Below are 22,816 nucleotides of genomic sequence, written 5' to 3'. Positions count from 1 at the left end.
ATGGGTGCATCACAGGAAAACCAAACCAGCACTCTCTGTAACAAGGCCACTAGGCTAAGTCTACGTAGCAACAAGCACTGAGCTATCAGCAACTCAGGGTGCTGTGGATACCTCTCAACCTCTGGGCATTTTACTAGATACCTACAGAGTTCTGGGAACTTCCCAGAACTGGATAAAATATGATCCTTGACCTCCAAAAACTAAAGGTTTAGTGGAAAGGAGAAGGTTTTTGTTTTTAATTGTAATTCAATGTGCTATAACATGATAAATGCTGTAACAAAAATGTGAACAAAGGACTATGGGAAAGCAGAGAAGGAATGACTAACCTCCCCTCCTATCATGTAGGAAAATGACTTGATTTGAACAGTTATTAGACTTTAATTAGTTGGGTTAAGGTTCTAAGACACCAATTTTTAGAAGATGCTAAAGACAGAATATACAAATTAAGAATCCTCAAACACTTTATGAATATCTAACATTTCAGGGGAAGGGGAGTTAAACCTTGCAAGTTTTAAACTATGCTTCCTCAAAACTGTATGGGCTCCTCAGGGATCCCAAAAGGGATCAGGGTGGCAAATGTACTCCAGGCCAGTAGCAGCCTTAAAGGCTTCTCATTCCCCTAAATTCTCCATCAGCCCTTCCCTATCCTACCCCAAATAAACATTTAATCTAAGTAAAAATGGTGTGCTTGTTATGCAAGTAGATTTGACACAGGACCCTGGTATTAACTGAGTGGCCATTAAGTGGAAACTATAAGCATTTACAGTTGATTTAGAGTGGTATCAATAATTCTCCTCACAGAATGCTACCTGGGAGTTCTCATCACAACTTGGATAATGTCGGCAAACATTTCTGTGAGACTGAAGCATAAATTTTTGGTACAATTTCCTCTTCCCTCTACTATTTCCCTTCAATAGACTCAGGTAATCCCAATTTCCCACTTGAAAATTAGGCTCATTTATATTATGCTAATGAACAAAAAAAGTTCAGATATCTCAAAAAAGGTAAGAGCATCAGAGATTCTTATTTCTTATTTTTATTTGTAAAGTAACGATCTTAGAAGAATGACACATGACTTTAAAGATGGAGAGAATCTTTTTTCCTGATTTACACAAACACAGTAAAGAAAAATCCAAAAAATTTTATAGGTAACATACAAAATTTAAGACTTTTGTTAAACAATAAAAAAAGACCTTACATTTCTTTAAATTGTGATAAAAATGCATAATATAAAATTTACCATTGTAACCATTTCGAAGAGTATAGTTCAGCAGTGTTACGTATGTTCACCTTGTTGTGCAACCAGTCTCCAGAACCTTTTCATCTTGCAAAACTGAAACTCTGTTCTCATTAAATAACTCCCCATTTCCCACTCCCTCCAGCTCCTGACAATCACCATTCTATTTTCTCTTTCTATAAATCTGACTAGTCTTGATACCTCATATAGCACATCTTTTTATGACTGTCTTACTTCACTTTAGCATTATGTCCTGAAGGTTCATTCATGTTTTAGCTGTTTCAAAACATCCTTCCGTTTTAAAGCTGAATAATACTCTTAGAACATACCATGTTTTATTTATCCATTCATCTGTCAGTGGACACCTGGGTGGCTTTCACCTCTTGGCTATTATGAACCGTGCTGCCATGAACATGGGTACGCAAATATGTGTCTGAGATTCTCCTTTCGATTTGTTTGGATATAGAATTACAAGTAGAATTGCTAGTCACACAGTAATTCTTTAATTTTTTGAGGAACCTCTGCAATGTTTTCCTTAGTGCACCATCTTACACTCTAAAATGATTTTTAATTTGTAGCTAGAGTAAATAAACTATAAAAATTCTTTAAAAGAAAAAGTGGCATTTTAGAGAAAACTAACAACAACTAAAACTCATAGCTTTAGATTGTCCCAGACAGAACCTTGCCCTACCAACTACTTATGTAGTGTGAAGAGGAACTGTCTGGCACTGATTCGGACACGATGATTTTAAAGATTATATAACTAAAAATTCTTTCCTGCCATTGATTATCCTACTAGCGATACCACCAAATCAGTTTCAAGTTAAGAAAGAGTTCTTCACAGATGTAAGTTTAAAGATTAAAAATACACACACGCGCGCGCGCACACACACACACACACACACACACGTACGTATAAATATCCCTATTATGAAAGACCAGAAGAGAAAATTACCTGATGATTTCTTCATGATACAGAGAACTAACAACTGGCCCACCAAAACCAGTATTTGCTTCTTTTCCTTTCTTCTCTGGCGACTGTGGGGGTGGAAAAGGTAGAAAAAGACATATGGATTAAAGCAGTGTGTATTCAAGCTAGTTACAAAATGCCAGTTTGCTAAGGAATACTAAAGGCTTGACCACCCACCAGTTCTGCAAGGCCCGATAACAGTTTCAAGACTGTCAGAAAGGCAAGAGGACTCTCAGGCCATCACAAGTGGAATGAGAAGCCACGAGTGAGCTAAGGTCATTCCTCTTCTGCCTTCTAGGGCCACCTAAAAAGCCGTTCCCTTCACTAATTATGTTAGCTATGTTCATTGGAGAAAATATGGATGTTCGATGTGGAAAAATGAAAATGAAATATGAAATATAAATACTAGACAGGAATATGATGAGGAAAATCATATCTAGACTAACAATATTAAAGTTCCTCAAAAAGGAAAAATCCAAGCTGTAGTAAAACTTTAAATTTAATTATAAGGAAAAACAAAAAAATTTTAGGTGGCAAGAAGAAAGGAGAGAAGGTGGAAGGGAGAGAGGAAAAGAGGTTGAGATCTAAAATAAGAAAGCAAACTCATAAAAATTCTTTCCAAAATCAAGTATTCAATAGGCCCCGCCCCTCAATATTCTCAAGGAGCACAAGATTAAGATTAAATTTAGAAATAAGATTCTTCCAAAACATGTAACGTGCAAGCAGTGAACCTGAATGTTGTTATTGTCTGGATTAAATCGCAACCTCTGCAAAAGCCCATATCTCCTGCAATATTGACACTCAATTCTACTCTACTGGTCTCTCCTTAAGCCAGTACCACACTATTTTAATTATTGCAGCTTTATAGTAAGTTATTTTTTTTTGAGGTGAGTATCTTTTAATTTATATGTTTTAAAAGTTTTTTCATTGTGAAATGTGAAAAACATATTGAAAATGTATAAAACATATAGTTAAACAAATAGTTATAAAGTAAGCACCAATGTTGCCACCACCAAGGTCAAGGAATAAGACACTGGCAGCACCAAGAAGTTCTCTATGTGTGACTTTCTGACCATAACTACTCTCCCTCTCTCCCCTAGAGGTTTCTGCTTGGTTTCTACAGTAATCATATATACTTTTTCCTTTATTTCCACAAACTATTTGAGCATCCTTAAACAACATACATTAACATTTTTTTTTATAGTTTCTACATTTAGTAGTATACTTATGCCTTCCTCAGCACAGGATTATAGATCTATTAACCTATATTGTGCTCAATTTTTTGGTTTAAAAATGTGAAATATAACACATACCAAAAATTACATAAAACATAAATTGTATACTTTAAATGTTATATAGAAAACACCCAGTAATTACGACCCAGGGAAAGAAACAGAACCTTGCTAACACCCTAGAAGCCCATCGCAATCTTCTGTCTTTTTCTGGATGTGAGCACTATCCTGACTTTTAATCACTTCCTTGCTCTTCTTTATAAAGATAATAAAATTCATCTAAATATGCATTCCTAATCAATATAATTAACATCTGTCTCATTTTGATATTTATATATGCTGTTTCTATTCTTGTCTTGTCAACATCATGTTAGTAATGTTATTGTTCCTTAACTTTATTTTCATTGCTGTCTAGTTATTCATATTCTATAACTTTGCAATAATTTATTATTTTAATTTTACTGTGTTGGATATTTGGATAGTTTCTACTTTTGCTATTAACAGCAATGCTGCTGGGAACATTTCTGTATATGTATCCTATATATTCATGCATTTCTCAAGGTGTTAGACGATATACTTATTTTCACCTACTAGCTAAGGCAAAACTTTTCCAATTTATATTCCTATCAGCAGTGTATTAAGTTTTGAAATTGCAAGTGTGAATCCTCCAATTTCGTTCTTTTTCAGCATTGTTTTGACTATGTAGGGCCTTCTGCAATTCCATATGAATTCGAAGACTGGCTTTTTCATATCTGCAAAAATAGCAGTTAGAATTTTGATGGAGATTGCACTGAAACTGTAGGTCACTTTGGGTAGCACTACCATCTTAACAATATAAAATCTTCCAATCTATGAACATGAGATGTCTTTCCATTTATTTAAGTCTTCTTTTATTTGTTTCAGTAATGGTTTACAGTGTTCAAGTGTAAAATCTTTCACCTCCTTGGTTAAAATTATTCCCAGGTACTTTATTCTTTTGGATGCTACTGTAAATAGAACTGTTTTCTTAGTTTCCATTTTAGGATGTTCATTGCTGGTGTATAGAAACACAACTGATTTTTGCATGTCACTCCTGTATCTTGCAACTTGCTGAATTTTTTTATTAACCCTAGTAGTGTGTGAATTCTTTGGATTTTCTATATATAGGGTCATGTTATCTGTCAACAGAGATAGTCTTATTTCTTCCTTTTGAATGCTATATTTCTTTTTCTTGTCTAATTGCTTCAGGTAGAATTTAAAGTACAATGTTGAATAGCAGTGGTAAAAGCCGGTAGGTATCCTAGTCTTATTCTTGATCTTAAGGGAAAAGCTTTCTGTCTTTCACCATTGAGTATAATGCTATCTATGGCTCTTTCATAAATGTCCATTATCATGGTAAGCAAATTATACCTCCATTTTTTAAAGCAATCTTAAATGGTATAGAATTAAAAGGTGATAGTTTTTCCCTTTTGGTGTTGCCTCTACCGACTTCAGATTTCTGAAAAGAATTCTGCTGTAGTTCTTACCTTTGTTCTATTTTTTTTGTCCGGATGCTTTTAAGATTTTTTTTTCCACTAGTTTTTAACAATTTGATTATGGTATGTCTTGGCATTTTTTTCTGCTTAGAGTTCATTGAGCTTTTGGATCTGTGGGTTTATGGCAATGATTCTCAAATAGGGGAGATTTTTTGTTCCCCATATCCCCCCAAGGATGTCTGAAAATGTTTGGGACAATTTTGGGTTGTCGTAAATTGGTGGACCTATTGGCATCACTAGAATTGCTGCTAAACATCCTACAATGCCCAGGACAACCCTCCACAAGGAATTACCCACCCCCAAATGTCAAAGGTGCAGAGGCTGAAAAACTCTGGTTTATTATTTTCATCAAATGTTTAAACTTTCAGCTATCATTTATTAAATTTTTGTTTCTGTCTTCTCTCTTTTGCTTTTTCTCTTCTTTCTGCTAGGGCTCTGTTCATTTTTTGTTCAGTCTTTTTGGGCTGTTTCATTTTTATTAGTTTCATTTGTTATGTCTTCAAGTTCACAGATCTTTTCTGACATAATGTCTAATCCGATGTTAATCCTATCCAGTTGATTTTTCATGTCAGATATTATTTTCTTACATCTCTAGAAGTTCCATTTGGGTGTTTTTGTAGCTTCCATTTCTCTCTCCATTATGTTCATGTTTTCCTCTACTTCTTGGAATATACAGAATATATTTATAACAACTGTTTTCATCTCTATCATTTCCGCTTTCATTGACAGGTTTTTCTCTTGGTTATGGATCATATTTTCCTGCTGTCCTTGAATGCTTGAAAGTCTTTTACTGTAAGTCAGACATTGTAAATTTTACACTCATTTGCTGACTTTGTTGTGTTCCTTTAAATTATGTTAAGACTTTGTTTTGGCATGAATTCGGTTCTATGGAATCAATTTGACCCTTTCAAGGCTCACTTTAAAGCTTTGTTAAGGCAGGAGCAGAGCAGCCTTTAAGTTCAAGCTTAATTTAGACTCACTACTGAAGTGAAATCCTTCGGAGGCCTCTATCAGATACCCCATATATTACATTTTTCTTTCCACTCTGACCAGTAGGAAATGAAATATTCTCAGTCCTATATCGTCTCCAAGACTTCTTTGGCCTACTGCTTTCTTGTATTTCTTTTCCCAGCCTGTTAGTTTCCTTTCACACATAGATTAGTATTCAGTCAAAGGGACCCTACTGCAGATCTCTCTCCTACGCAGGAACATCCTCTCTATTATTTGGCCCTGCATTTCCTAACTCAAATCAGTGAGACAGCCAGGCTCTTTTGGGGCCCCTCTCCCTTCGCTATAGTCTGGAAATTGCTTGCAGGTAACAAATAAGCTAAGGCAATCACAGAGCTTACTTTGTTTCCTTTCTCTCCTTGTTTTACATTACTTTTAGTGCCACGTCTGAAAATTTTCATTTCATCTATTGTGTCCGGTTATCTTCTTGTTTTAGGCAAAAGGGTAAATCTCATCCCTATTCCTCTATGCCTGGAGTCGCAGAAACATTAATTTAAAAAACCAGCATAACATTCCATGCGGTAATATAACACAATTTACTTAACCATTATTTAGGTAATTTTCACTTTTCTACTCATAAAGATATGATGAATACTGTTGCACATAAAGCATAATACAATTGTAATTAAAATCTTCAGGGAAAAAATTTGATTCCATAATTTGATTATAGTGTATTCTAAATATATTTCGTCTTCCTGTGATTAATTCCTCATTCTGAAGCAACTGCACAAAGCATGTCAGAATGCCGGTGACAACTTTTTTGGGAGGTGTGGGGGAAGGGAAGATTATATCTTAAGCAGAAATATTTTAAAAATAATCTCCCATTATCAGAGTGAATTCAGAATAAAGCTGTCAAAGATGCATTAGTTTTCCTCTCCATTCACTTCATCCACAAGAAGGGGAAGACTCTGGAGACTTTAGCTTCCAGGTTTCCACTCCAGTGAAATGTTTCTCACAGCACCTTAAGAAGTTTATTCCATTTCTCTCTACTCAAAATCCATTAGGTTATTTTTATGTAGCATCAGCAGTTAAAGAAAGAGACTCTAGTTTGGCAGCCAATAGGATAAAATCTGCCAGTTCTTACATTGCCTCAGACTGTATTATTTGAGACACTGAAATGCGCCTTCACCCAGAAGAGAAAAGATAGGTTGTTGGCTGGATCTTTACCATTTGGATTCAGATTCTGCATTAGTCAGTTGCAGGGTCAAGACTTAAAACATTGTGAAACTTTCTTTTCCATCTTAAAAATAACTATTCCAAACATCATCAAGCTAATATATACAAGGAAGGGTTTCTTACTTTTATGTGCTATCTTTTTGGCTGCTGTTTTATTGGCTTGTTTGCTTACTTTGTTTATAGGTCTAGCTGCAGGACTTTGGGTAAATTAACCTCTCTGCCTCATTTATAAAAATAAGAATAGTAGCAGCTACCTTATGTGGGTATTTAAAGTATTAGAATATATATGTAAAATAGAACAGTGCCCAGCACAAAGTGGTGTTAGCTACTATGTAAGTGTTAGCTACACGTTAGCCCAAATATGGCCATTTCTGCAAAGCAAAAGTGTCTCAGCCATACAGATACAAGCTGTTTTGAGGTGGAGACTTACAATATTGAAACATGAGTCTTTATCTAGTAGCTTTAAACTGTCAATTCTCCTGATGAAACAACACACCTCAAAATTAACCAGCCAACCAAACAAAAAAACCTAACATAACGCTGTCATTAAAAAAAAGGAAATAAAACTAAGACTTAAGGAGTGTGCTTCACACTTTATGTATATTACCCAATTTCAACTTCAAAGTAATTCTATAAAGTTGGCATTTTTACTGTATTTCATTTAATTAAGACATCAAATTATAAAAAAACACCATTATTTTATATAATGCTAAGAAAAACATAGCCAATTAAATATAATATATACACCATCAATTTTAAGACACATCCAGAATTTTTTAAATGTTAAGAACTGAAGAACTGTCTGCCTTATAGTTAGTGAAGTAGCTCTCCATTTTACAGATTAGAAAACGAAAAATAAGAGGCAAAGTACCTCATGCCACATAGTAAGTGGCAGAATTGAGATTCAAACCATGATCTTCTGATATCTAAAACCTGTGCTCTTTTTACAAAACTGTGCTACCTCTCCAAGCTACTTTAGGAAGCATTATTACACATTTACAATATTCTGAATTAGAATTTTGCTCTTTCTTAAGTGTACTTTTATATTTTTTTAAAAGTACTGTATTAGTTCAAAAAGAAACTTTAAAATTAAAATAAATATATAACACTTTCACTTTTTTGAGGCTATTATGATAAATTACGTATAACTTCATCAGTTAAACAGACTAATACTACAGTTCTAAGCATTTTTAAAGGAACACTTTTCTAATAATCATTTAAAAATATTCATTGTAGTTTTCTTGAAATATGAAGTTATTAATTTCTACATACAAAAGTAAGAATATTAATCTCAACTATTATCTGTCATTAAAAGCATTAATAAAAGCTTTACCATGAAAATATTATTGGTTGCTAATTATAACAATATGTATAAAATTTCTCTAAAAAGGTAAATGCCATAAATCTATGTTTTTTAACCTTAGTTTTTCTTAAAATTACAAAGGCAAAGCATTGTTTAAAAAAATCATTCCCTAAAATTGTAACAACAATGGACATTTAACAAGGATTATCTAGAAATGTTACATAAATGCTTAAATTACTATTGGAAAATAATTTTTAGATAAAAGGAAAGACAAAATAATACATGAAAGTAGATATTTTATCAAAACTTCTAAATTTCAGCATTTCCTATTTTTTTGCATATATACTATGTATACTAGATATACTATGTATACTAGCTTAAAAAGTGATGCAAATTTTTTAAAAATAAAAAAACTTAAAAAATTTTTTTTTACCGAATAGTTTAATCTGCATTACTAAAATATATGAAATATTTTTTCCAGATAATTAAAATGGCCAACAGAACTCCTACCCTTGTAATCCACCAAGTAAATTTCATCACTCTGTACAACAAAACAAAAAATGGTAAATTGCTCTTTTACCACTCTATAATGGAATTTAAGAATAAATATATTAATTTGTCTTCTTAATTTCCTGGCTATTGTTAACTTTAAAAGTTCTCGGTACAAAAGGGTATCACTTGTACATATGCCCAGCTTCCATTGTACAATACATAAGGTACTTATCTTTGTGAAGTATTTTTACTCTATTTAATATTATTTTTAAACAGCTCCTGTGGAAAATTACCTTCAGGTTATTATGACTAACTTTCTAGAAATGTAACAATGACCAAGATTTAAATGTTCTTTGTAAAATTCTGAATATAGTATATATCATACCTACTCAGAAACTGTAACTCTCTTTAGATTTTAATCACCAGAGAAAATCATAGAAGACCAACAGATTAGAATATTTAAAATGACATTTCTGTAATAAGTAGTAAAATAAATAAGAAAGGACCTGTATTTTAAGCAAATAAAACAAATGGCTAATATTTTTAATTATAAGCAATATATCCAAATCGCTTGTGTAAGAAAAACGTTAAGACCCAATGGACAAACAGACCATGGATATGAGCAGACAACCAGATATCTGAAGTTACACAGAGTTTTAAAAATATTAGCACGCCTTATTTCCGGCATTAATACAGCTTATTAATATTATAAGAAAAAAATAACAATCCTGAAGAATAGTAACTTTGTATAGGTTTCAACCATAATCCTCATCTTTACATGAAATTAATGTTCTTGAATTTTTAAGATTAAAACATCAATCAGAATAGATATTTTGGTCTATACCTCTATTTTCTGTTGTTTTCAATAAGTATTTAAAAATCTGGCCCCTGGGATACTTCCAAGTTTCCTTGGCTCTGTTCCCCTCTCCCACTTTTATCTGGTTCTTCTGTTTCCTTTTGTCTTTATTATCCTTATTTTGCTTGATTTTGATTAAATTCTCAGAGATTTCTCTGTGTGAGGCTTTGAACCGGAAGGGAGCTTTGGTCGGTTAATTTTAGAAGCTCTAGAGAAACTTCCTGTGAACCCTTGTACTCAGACACAGATCAAAGTTTACAAAAACCCCTCTAAACTTCACCTGTTGGCAATTTTAGGATTCTGACATTTGTAGGTCAGTCAGACTCCCTCGTGCTTCCTCCTACAGAGATGCCAACGCTACACAAATGTTGTGGCGGTTGATGTGAGTTTGTCCCTATTTTCTCTGATCAACTAGTTTTGTTATAGATATATACCTAAGGTTATGCTACCCTGGTTATTCTGTTGAGGAAGCATTTGAGAATAATCAAAAACTATGCTATATCCACTGCCATCTCCCCAGAATTCCAATAACTATGAATGACTTTTGATGAAATGCATAAATGGGAATACCCAAATGAATAGATTAGTATTGCTAAAATAGATGTATTTCCATTCCATTTTTTTCCTATTACTTTTGCCTCCATTCAACCAACTATTGTAATAGGATGGATGATTTCATGAAAGAGAGGTACAGAGACAAGTTTAGTGAACGTCTGTTCTTTGTAGCTTACCAAAGTCTTCTGAACACTATTTCAACATTTTAATAGCTTTCCATATTGTGAATTCCAACTTTTCAGAGCAGAATCCTCAGAACCTCATTTCACAGACTCCTCTGCAACTAGGACGTGCAGGCCCATGACCTCAATTCCATCAATCAGATCCACAAACCAGTCACTTGGATATCACTGACCTACAGCAAATCATACTTCTCGGTTCGCAGCTCAAAATTTGGTTGAAATAATCCTACCAACAAAAGTAGTATATTTGATATACGGTTGATCCTTGAACAACACAGGTTTGAACTGTGTAGGTCCACTTATATGTGGATTTTTTTTCAATAAATATTATAAATGTATTTTCTTTTCCTTATGCTTTTCTTAAAATATTTTTTCTCTAGCTTACTTGATTGAGAGAATACAGTATGTAATATATATAACACACAAAATGTTAATAAACTGTTTATGTTATCGGTAAGACTCTCAGTCAACAGCAGGTTAGTAGTAAAGTTTTGGGAGAGTTTCAACTGCATGGGGGGGTCAGCACCCCTAACTCCCATGTCGTTCAAGGGTCGACCATAAGCAGAATTCAAATAATGAAATCAAACTTATCACATGAAATAATATTTTCATTTTAAGTACATAAGAGAACAGTTATTAATGCCATAGCAAATTCACAGGTGGGAATCAATATTATCCAGTTAAGTTTCTAGTGGCAAAGTCAGTCTCTGACCCTATCCTATATATCACTCTCATCAATAACTGGCATAAGGTACAAAAAAGTATGCTAGTCAAATATCTTGATGACAGGATCAACAAAAGATAGTTCATACAATATATGACACACTCACGATTCAAAAGAATATCTTAATGTTAAAATATGATAAATCAAATAAATGGAACTTAATATGCGTACAAAGTACTGAACTTAGTACAGAATACTCTGCATAACAGAATGTGTCAAAAAGACTTGAGATTTTAACTTTCTGAAAGCTAAAGAAGAATTAACTGTAATGTGGCTGCCAAAAATATTAAAATAATTTTAAGCTACATCAGTAGAAGTTTAGTATTTGAATGAAAGTTTTATTCTATAGTGGTCACACTATATCTCCAATAGTCTGTTCGATTGCAAAAGTCACATTGTAACAGAGGTGTTGAGGGTGAAACTTGTTCATACAGAATGACTGGGATGATAGTGGGACTTGATGGTGACAGGGATGGAGAACAATTTTAGAAATGAGAGATATCTAGCCTGAAGAAGAGGAGACTTAAAAGCTGTCTTAAAACAATGAAGGATTCTTATGTAGAAGAAGAATTCTTATTCATAATTAATTTTTCAGAAATATAATTACAATCAATGAGCCTTCAAATCTTTTTCTGTTATTTTTCTCATTACTGCCAGATTTATTCAGGTCAGTCTTCTAAAAATTAAAAAAGGTAATGGTAATTTTACAGTTTTTTATAGTTTTCAATGTAGGTAAGTTTATAAGCAAAACCTTCAAAGAGTTTTAAAAACTCTCTTCATTTTCTAACTCTATATCAAGGCATGGCACGCATGACTGCCCCCAGGGTAAGAAACACGGGCAGACAGTAATTGTATTTGACAGCAGCAATTACATGCAAGGTTGGAGATGAGAAGACCATTAATGTGTGTGCAATAATTGCTCTGGCATTTTCTGTTACTACTGAGGGTCAGCTCGAAGAGCATTCATGGCAAACTTCGGCTTGGATGCAGCTGGTCTAGGAACGTGTGAACACACTGGTTATAGTCACAGCAGGCAGGCAGAACATTCCTTTGACAAAAGACTGATAAAGCATGAACTGGAAACAACTAATATGCAATAGTAAAAAGTATTTCCACTGATACCTTTCAATTAATTATGAATATCAGAAAAGCTTACACAATGAATATAGATGCTCCTTGACTTACGATGGGGTTAAAACTCATTATTAAGTTGAAAATATCCTAAGTTGAAAATGCACTTAATACACTTAACCTACCAAACATCATAGCTTGGCCGAGCCTACCTTGAATGTGCTCAGACACGTACATGAGCCTACAGTTGGGCAATTACCTTGAGATTCATCTTAAGAGTCACTGTCTTCCTCTTATCAGAAGCAGGAGACACAGATGGGCATTTTGTAGACACGATGGGATACAAAAACACAAAACGCAATATCCAATAAACGCTGACAACACAGTACACTGTAGAGCAGGGGACCCCAAACCCTGGCCATGGACTACTACCGGTTCGTGGCCTGTTAGGAACTGGGCCGCACAGCAGGAGGTGAGTGGTGGGTGAGTGAGCAAAGCTTCGTCTGTATCTGCAGCCGCTCCCCAGTGCCAGCATCACTGCCTCAGCTCCACCTCAGATCATCAGGCATTAGATTCTCATAGGAGCAACGGTTCCTGGTGCCAAACAGGTTGGGGACCATTGCTGTAGAGTGTCGGTTGTTTACTCTCGTGACTCTGTGGCTGACTGGGAGCTACAGCGCACTGCCGCTGTCCAGCATCATGAGACGGCATCACAATGATGAGTCCAAGAAAAAGTTAAAAACTCGAAGTATGGTTTCTACTGAATGTGCATCATCACTTTTGCATCATTGGAAAGTCAAAAAATTGTAAGGAGGGGACCATCTGTATGACTAAACATTAATTTTTATTTAGCAAGAGTTCAAACAAATTATCTTTCATAACATCACACCACAACGAAAGCTTACTGGGTATTTGGAAATTATACTAAATAGAAACCTTGGAAATCTGAAAACTCTGGAAACATGAGAAAGACAGCATTAACAGCAAGCTTGTCCTAAAAACAATAGGAAGATGGTAGACTAAACACAGAGCCTTGGCTCCGTCTCTCTCCATAAAGCACACTGGGGAAGCTCAACAACTAAAACAGGCCTGGAAGAAGTTATGCTTGTACTTAGAGGGAGAGGATGCAGGGGCAAAGGCTGGGGTAGAAATTTATTTTGGCAGTAAAACCTAAACCTTCAGGGACCTAACCACCTGATGACGACAGATTCCCTCAGCAAGCAGAAGGGGGCACACCTGCCACATGTGGGTCCTATACACGGTGAATGCTGCTTACTCTGTCAGTCCTGGTGGGCCAAACTCCCCTAAATCTTTGTTTTGGAGGGAACTACCTTTTTTCAGCTCTCACCTGCAGAGCCCTAAGAAGAGAAAGGTCTCTCTTACGCCATCTCACCTCCTCTCCATGGGAGATCAGAGGATACTAGCTCACTAACCCACTAGACTGAAAAAAAACTATACCTGCCTTTGCCTGACAGTCTCAAAAGACCTCAAAATCAGATCAGTGCTAAGGAAACCTACAATCGGTAGTCAAAGAAAAATTATAATTGTTGAAGGAGAGGGAGAGGGAGAGGCTAAGATGAATCAGAATGAGCGGCTTCTTTGGACGGAAGCAGAATTAACTGAAGAAACAGAAGAGAATTCTCATACAATAAAATGTAAGGACGTACAGACATACAGAAACACTAAATGTATTATTTCATAAAAGTCTACTCATACTACAAACATTAACTTTTTAACAATGTTGATAATATACATCCTAGTTTAACATCTCTCTCCTATGGCATGGCTCAAAATAACCCATCATTGAATAAACATGATTCGGCAACTGGAATGTTTTCAAAAAGACAATGAAAAATGTACATAATTGTTAGAGCCATATTCGAAGAGCATACATGCCATATTATTAGGTATAATTTATGTTAAAATATCTCTAAATGTTTCGGCTTGACTCAATTCAACACAGTAAGTACTTTTAAACATTTACTTTCAAACACTGAGCTTATCACCGAAACGTACATCAATGAAGGTACCTGCTGTCAAGACATTTTTAGTATTACCAGGGATTTAAGATATTGCCACATAAAACAGATAAGAAACAATTTAAGACAAATAAGATCAAATATTAAAGTGTACACTATAGACAATAAATGTGGTAGATTTACAGAAAGGAGGAAATTAGTGTAAACTGCAGGCTTCATGGAGTGAACAGGGATTACGGCTAAAAAAAAAGGCAGCAACAGTAAAGAAGGCATTTCAGGAAAGAGCATGAAGAAAGAAAGAGAGGCATACTAAATCTAAGGTATCTGAGGGACAATCAGGCGGCGTGTCAGATGGGAGTCGACTACAGACCGTTAAGTAGAAAGTATGTAAAGTCAGAGATAAGTCTGGATTCATAGTGCTGGGGATAGAGATACAGGTTACAGAGGACTTGAAAGTAAGAATTAAACACTTAGATGTGAGTTAATGGTTCCTAAGAAGTTTAGTATAAATCTAAAATTTTAAAACATATAGTTTCAAATGTTCTAATAAGAGTAATGATTTTTCGGGATCTCAGCAGTAAAAAGCACTAAAGCAATTCATATTATAAAACTCTAAAATTATCCATAACATCAAGATACTGAAAGGGACAAGCTCACTGGGCAACCTAGTAATGCAACAGAGAACTTAAGATATTCTAGTTATTTAAGAGAATTCTCTAATATTTTAGTAATCTGGATTACCATTCCATCTTAACATTTCTAATTTTGAAACCATGGTCAATAGTTTAAGTTTTTTTTGTACTTTCTCCATAATTATAATTTACTGTTCTATTTCTCCAAATTTGCCCTCCCCCCCATATCTGTACAGTTTGTTAAGGGTGTCCTGGATGTGAGCAAATACAGCAGTTCCTAAAGCCACAGACCCAAAAGTTCAATCCTAGGTTAGCTAAGACTCAGCTCATGTCAGCTAGGACTCACAGTTGATGAACAGCTAGTGAATATCCTGATGATGATGATGATGACGACAACGACGACAACAGGCAAATGAGAAGACTAGTCTTTTGTGACTCTTCTTTTCCCAACATAAAGGTCTATTTACTTGGGATTAGGGATCTCACTTATAGCTGGTGGTACATTTTAAAAAATGTTCCACGCATTCATTTTAGTTTGACTGTAACACACACAAGAGGACTTTGGCATCCCACCTGGTAACATATGTGCAATGCCAAGATCCTCAAGTTCCATGGAGAAGAAGAAAAATTTAAGTCAATTTGTTATTTAATTCACAAATTCCTCTTATTCAAAATTCTATTAAAAGAGAGATTCTTGTACAAGGGAAAGAGCGTTAGGCATCTAGTTTTATTTATACAACATTCTTAACTTTTACAGATGGAAAAATCAAATACATGTGATTTCAAGAAAACATTTAAATCTAGTAAACTGCATATGTTTCCTCAAGATGTTATTCTGGGGATAAAGGTTTAATTTAATAAGCTTTGACTCAAAATGTAAAATGAAGTCATTAGCATGTTATTTATTCTAATTATATTCAAATTTAAATCAACAAACCAACAACATAAAATTGAAATGTAAATATAGCATATTCAAGAGGGATTTCCTGGGACTACTTATGACCATGTTTCTATAAAAATATTTACTACATGTGTGATATGGAAGCGGTCTTTCACAACAGGGTTGTAATCTCCATAACAATTAATAAATTTGGAGTCATTTATTTTCAAAGTACACATAACATTTTATGAGTTAAAAGAAACTTTCATAGTTTATGTAGTTAAATATATATAATAAGCATTATCGTCTAAGAGTGATTTTAAACTATCACAATTCCGAAAAGAATTCCAAAAGGCTGAAATATCGCAGTTCCAAAAGGAAATTCATTAGGTTATTTCTCAAGTTATTATTAATTGACAGCCTAACCTGGGTCTATTTTGTCACTTCTAAAATTGTCAGAAGGAAGGATACTTCCAGGCTGTATCAAATAATTTCCAAGAGTTCTATAATTCTAAAAAAACTCCAAACCACTAAAAATCTGAAAGAATTTTGTCCAGTATATTCAACACTCAACATGTGATGGAAAACTGGTAACCTGAACTGCCAACCACCCCCAGAATATCATCACCTAAGTGGGCTTCCTTTTTTCCTGAATTTGCTGATGACTGTTCCCTTTGAAACTAGGGTGATAGTTGTTCCTTCTGATATTCCATCTTGGCTGATATGAGCTCTGAGAGAATCTAGTGAATAAGGTCTATCCCACAATAGAGCTGAGGCAATAGACTGTACGAGATACCAAAGGTTTATGAAAAAGAATCCTTCAGACATTGGTAAAACAAAATGATAGTTGAAATGAAAAGTTTAAAAGAGAAAACATCCTTGACAGAATTGTTTCTAGTTTTACATCTTGATAAGTATAAGCACACTTAAATCAATGGGGAAAAAATGAACATTTAACATATTTTATGATTATTTAACAATGCATTTTTATTACACTGTTATGATGAAAGTGTATATTAGAATGTTATTAACATATCACACTCAGAATGCAAAAAAAAATTTAATAGTTTTCTTTAAGGATGTTAGACCTACACACTGCTCTGTAATTTTTCTGTAGCAATCTATACCATTAAAAATTGAAAAATTTAAACACTAAAGATACATTCACACTCTTCCAACCTACCTCTTCATTCTTTCGTATAAAGTCATAAAACCTAGTTCTTCCACATATGAATTTTTCTAAATCAATATGTAAACATCTTATGATTACGTTTAAATCATTACATTAATAATTCCCAAGTAATAATCTAAGGTCTGCCAAAAGTGGGCATTTAAATATTTTTCAATATATGAATTATAAAATTTAGAAGCAAAATAATGTTGTTTTTTTAATGTTTAATGTTTACTGTTTTTTCCTGTACAGGGCCGTTTCTCTTCACTCCAGACAGAACTTCATAATGCTGCTAAAATAACACTCTAACCTTCATCTACCTATCCATATTTTCCTAAGCAATGACTCACGCAATAAACTTTTCTCCATTTTCTGAATATACCAAAGTCTCTTCTACCTCTACTCCTTTGCACCTGCTGCCTCTACCCAAAATGCTGTTTCACCCCCTGCTTCCACGCACACACAGGCTCAATCCATGAGACCCAGCTTAACGGCTACCTCGACTTCCCAATGGCTGGTAAGCGACCTCCTCCCTCGGGTCATGCAGCCCTTTGTTCACGAAGCCGTCAGTATTATTCTCACTTCACCACAATGACAAGGTTAAACGTTTTTCTCTTTCACTAGATTTTGATCTTTCTGAAAGGATTATGTCTTATCTACTTTTGTATCCCCAAATCTAACACTAATGCCAGACAAATTGATTGAATGAAAAATAAGTAAATGGACAAACGAATGAACATATTATTAAATCTTCCTTTGTAACTCAGTAGCTATATCATAGCAGTACAATGAAAATTACAGAAATTTAATATTTTGGATGCTACCCTAAGATCCACTAAATTAAGAATCTCATGATTGAGAAGAACATTAAAGAACATTTAGAAAGAAAAAAACTATTAACATAATGAATAAAATAAATAAAGTGAAACAATGATCAACACACAGTTTTAACCATGTCTTTCCATTTAACTATTTTCAAATATTTCAAAGATGAGGCATCATCATCCTTTTATAGAAAGAAAAATACCAAGTGTATCAAATTAATTATCCTTAGTATCCTTTCATCTAAGTCTAGCTCTAGATGATAGTTCTACCTAATCTGGATTGATAGAGACAGTATTTTAAATATTTTAGATAGAAAGTTTTTGAAGTCCATAGGCTTTTGGTGGTCACTGGCAATCTATCAAGTAATCTGTAAGTGGTTTCACAGTTTGATTACAATGCTCATTCAGCAAAGGCCTGGCACTTTTTCAACACTTGCTGGTTTTCTTGACTTGTTAGATAAGAAATTAATGATGTATTATTGGGTGTATTTACATTTTAAATAAGTACTTAATTTTATTATTAAAACAATTATGATGAATAGTCATTAAAATTTATCTTTAATTACTAGTTTTCCTATGCATAAAAATAGCAGACCATGAATACCAAAGCTTAAGAAACACTTTCTAATTGGCCCAGAAAACTTGCTGCTTCTGTGTGATTTATTTTTATTTCAAAGCAGTTATAATCAAGATTATTTAGCTTTTACTATTGAAAAGTGAAAGCTGAGACACCTGCACAGAGAATATTAGTGACAACTAAGAATAAGAATCAGTATAAAGGACATAAGAAGAGATGAAACACTGCCATTTATGACAACATGGATGGACTTCGAGATAGTCATGCTAAGCAAAATAAGCCAGGCAGAAAAAGTTGAAAATCACTTGATATCGTTTACATGTGGGTTATAAACCTAAAAGCAACAAATGAACAGGACAAACAGAGACTCATGGACATGGACTAGTGGTTACCAGAGGGTAGAGTAGGTGGGGGTAGACAGGGTAAAGGGGGTCAAATATTGGGGGGTAGGGGGAGAGTAAAGTGGGTAAAGGGGATCAAATATATGGTAGCTGAAGGAAACTGGACTTTGGGTGGTAAACACAATAGAATATACAGATGTCAAATTATAATGTACACCTAAAAATTATATAATTGTATTAACCAAGGTTATCCCAATAAACTTAATTAAAAAAAAAAGAAAAAGAAAAAGAATCAGCATAAAGGAGATAACAACTCTCAAATACCAAGAAACCTGCCATTCATTTTACAAGGATTCTTTACTCCGGATCCTGTCTAATCACTCTTGGTCTTAAGCTATTCATTTACAAGTTGGCTAAAGTAACCAGTAAACACTCCTTTGGGGCATATCATTTGTAATAAAGATTTATTGGTCTGCTGCCTCCCAGTATAGGTCTGACCCTGAGTTTGTAATTAGGCTGTATAATGTGAAAACTGAATGGTGGTTCACCATCTCGCTTTATGAAATGGGATAAACATATGAAATAGAATGTTTAATTAAATAAATTAGGAATGTTAGTTTCACTTATATAGCTTTAAAACATTTTTAGCAACATCATAACATATGTCCAAAAGCTCAGTAAGTATAGTTCTACAAATGACCTAGGAAATAGATGTCATACTTCACTGTATATATGCTTTATTTCTCACTTACTCATTAATTCAACTTATAGTTACTGCCTCCTAACTGGTAGTACAATGTTGACCTAGACAGATATGTCTTCTTAACCTCTGGAGGCTTAAAGTTTACAGGAGGGAAGAGACAAGTATTCAGTCATTTATAATGTCAATAGATAAATACTATTAAAGTTTAACCCACATAGATTTTAAAGTTATATTTCATTTTTTTTCCTCGAAGTCCTATGGACTAATATTCTATGCACAAAATTCTATACACAAAATTCTATACATTGTTTCCATCCTATGGTGTTATGAAGCAACTCTGGCTGATGGTTTATAGCCACAGATTTACCTAGAGGAAAATTCTGAAAATCACACATGGGTACAAACACACCTGTAATTGCCTGGTAGCTTAATTTCCCCAAATGGGATCAAACTAGACACAGTGACATGCACTTTATCTCACATAATTTATTGTGGGGAACGTTCCATATCATTCTTTTTATTGCTGGATAGTTGTCCATTATATATCATTATTTAACCATTTCCCAATTGATGACCATTTAGATTGCTTCCAAAATTTCAGGAAGGCAAATAATGCTGCAATGTGTATATCCATATATATATATATATATATACATATATGGATATACATTGCAGCATTATAGATATATATATATAGATATAGATATAGATATCGATATCTATATCTATATATATATAGATATAGATATCGATATCTATATCTAAATCTATATATATCTTCTGGAATTTGCAAATATTTTTATGGAAGATGTCAGAAGTGAAACTGTTAGTTTCTTAGCTAACACTCCCTAAAGAACAGAACCTGAGGCAAAGTTTGCAAGCTCAGGAATTCTTAAGTGAAATCCCAGGATATGGAGAATGAGAGGGAAAGGGAGGTAAGAAGGGAAAGCCAATAGAAGATGTTGCTGTTCCTGAGCTGGCTTCACTGACCTAAGTCACACAGGATGTCTTCCTGCCAGGCTAAATGGACCACCATGTCTCAGAACAGACAAGAAAAAAAAGGAAGAAAGGCAAGAAAGGAAAAGCAATTTAACAGCCAGTTGCTTCCTATCACCTGCCTCTCCTTGGTCAAAATTTACGCCCTGAACTTCTAGGCTTGCTACCTAACCTCTCCACACAGCTGCTGGAGGTAAAGCTTCTGCCATACACACCCAGTCCCACCATCTGAGTCCGGCAGGAGTAGAAGGAGACAAAGCTTCCATGAGTCTGGTTGGGTAGGACGTCCTGCTGAAGCTGGTCCTCACGCCACAGAAGTCTAAGTGGGCAGGTGGTTTCAGGAGGACAAAGAAACTATCTCCTAGAAGATTGTGCCAATTTACACTGTGCATGCCTGTGACTTCCTCATGCTCCGCCAACAAGCCTTCTAATTCAATCTACCAGATGAAAAGTGGTATCCCTTACATTTCTTGATTATTAGTGAGATCGAGCATCTTTCACTATTTATTGGTGTTTGTATTTCTTCTGGAGATGGCTTATTCTTACAAATTTCAGGGGTAATTTCTCTCCCTTCCATCTATTACTCTCAGTTCTACTCTATTACCTAAAATTACTCCAAGTTACCTATAAAACAGATCCTTAAGGCTACCAGCTTAAGGATCATAAAATCATCACTGGTTATTCTATCCATAGCTATAACAGAAAAGGACTAGGCAAGAACATGACAACTTCCTTATCCCCAGTTTCTATAATTACATTTTGCATGATTGGGAAACTTCAGCATGTAAGAAAAGTCTGCATTTCCATTCAGTTTCCATGTCCTCAAGCTCTACTTAGAAAGCTCCGTATCAGTCAGAACAATGGCCCCTGCTTGCCATTGTCTTTACCTCTAAGCCAGTTAAGCTTCATTGCCAGTGTCCAGTTCAAATTTTCTTTTACTGGAAGGTAACCATCTCCAATATAGAACCTTTTTCCATACAAAGATGGGCACCAAGAAATTCAGACCCAAATTTATAATAACATCTTTTTCCTCCTATGCTCTTTTTTCTTTTCAAGAACTTCCCTGATCGTTTTTTTAAATTTGATTTCTGCATTGTACTCAAGAGTCAATCCATCACTCCACTCTCTTTTTTATCTTTACCATAGTCTGAAAATTGAAAGATCAACAAACATATGGTAGCTTTGATTGTAAAGCTGTAAAGTTAGTAATATTTTTGGTCTCAAATTGGAAATTGCGTCAAATAGCTGCAAATCTTACTTCACATGCATGTCAATAAAACTGCTCTCCAGAAGAAGGCTACTCTATAGCGAGACTGGAAACAACAGAGTATTCTGACAGTGTTTTAAACTCAAACCTTTGTGATATATATTTTTAAATGAATGTATTTATTTTCAACTTGGTTAACAAAATCTAACTCATACAGCTGACAGATTCAATATATATGGAGAAAAACTGTATTTTCCAACTCTAAATTCAAGGAATATGACTTAGATGTAACTGAATCCCTTCTATATGATTCAGGGTTTGAAGTCACAAAAAGGAAATATATTAACTTTTCCCTCTGAATAATTTCTCTATAATTTCAACCAAGTCATTTATTCAACACAGCCTACCACATGCTGTGTTATCACTCACTAACTTCCCCCAGCACCGCTAACATTGCATCCCATTTATTCTTTGGTAGCATATTAATAAAATTCTTGCCTGTTAAATATTATAGTTGGTATAATAATAAAAATAATTTATATTTGCATTACACTCTACAGTTTATAAACTCCTTTCTACATTATAATTTCAATGAATTATAATCTTTCTTCACAGCTTTAAAACATGACAATATACTACAAATTTCCAAAGGCAAATCATATCAAATATTGCAAATAAGATTTTAAAAATATAAAAGACCAAAAGAAATTAACTGCCATTCCCTTACCTTTCTCCAAAACTCCACATTTGCACTGTTGGTTCATGTTCCCAATTTAAGCTTTAAAAAAAATACATACTAAATTTCCCTGTACTGTATTTCAATCAATTGCCTAAGCTGAGGCTACAATGTCATAAATAAAGTACCTGATCATAAATTTCTCTAAAGACATAAAATCAAAGACACCCAACACCTACAAATTAAATGCAAAAAACACAAACTAAACAATGAAAAGGAGTTGTGATATGAAATTCAAGTTGATCAGTTACCTAACCAGTATATTCAGAACAGACCTAATCTTTATTTTCAATACTGATATTAAGATTATAACCATGCATCAAAATCATCTTGGGCTAGTCTTTTCATTTTACGATTTCTTATAAATTATAGAGCTATGGGAAAAAAGTCAATCACCTTTCAGATGTTTGACTGTAAAAGCACTATGCAGAATAGCAATGATATGAGTTA

General features: G+C 34.2%; 1 protein-coding gene across 1 annotated transcript in view; it reads right to left on the bottom strand.

Moving 5' to 3' along the window:
- Nucleotides 1–22,816, bottom strand: part of ACBD6 (acyl-CoA binding domain containing 6) — a 133,633-nt gene that overhangs the window by 86,986 nt on the left and 23,831 nt on the right. Inside the window, exon 4 of the mRNA XM_039881350.1 lies at nt 2,193–2,275. Within this exon, the coding sequence (XP_039737284.1) occupies nt 2,193–2,275 (83 nt within the window). The remainder of the gene's footprint in view (nt 1–2,192; nt 2,276–22,816) is intronic.

Source organism: Pteropus medius, unplaced genomic scaffold (assembly GCF_902729225.1).
Source record: "Pteropus medius unplaced genomic scaffold, Ma_sr-lr_union100, whole genome shotgun sequence".
NCBI lineage: Eukaryota > Metazoa > Chordata > Mammalia > Chiroptera > Pteropodidae > Pteropus > Pteropus medius.
The sequence above is the reverse complement of the archived record's forward strand: the minus strand, read 5'-3'. Positions and strand labels throughout refer to the sequence as shown.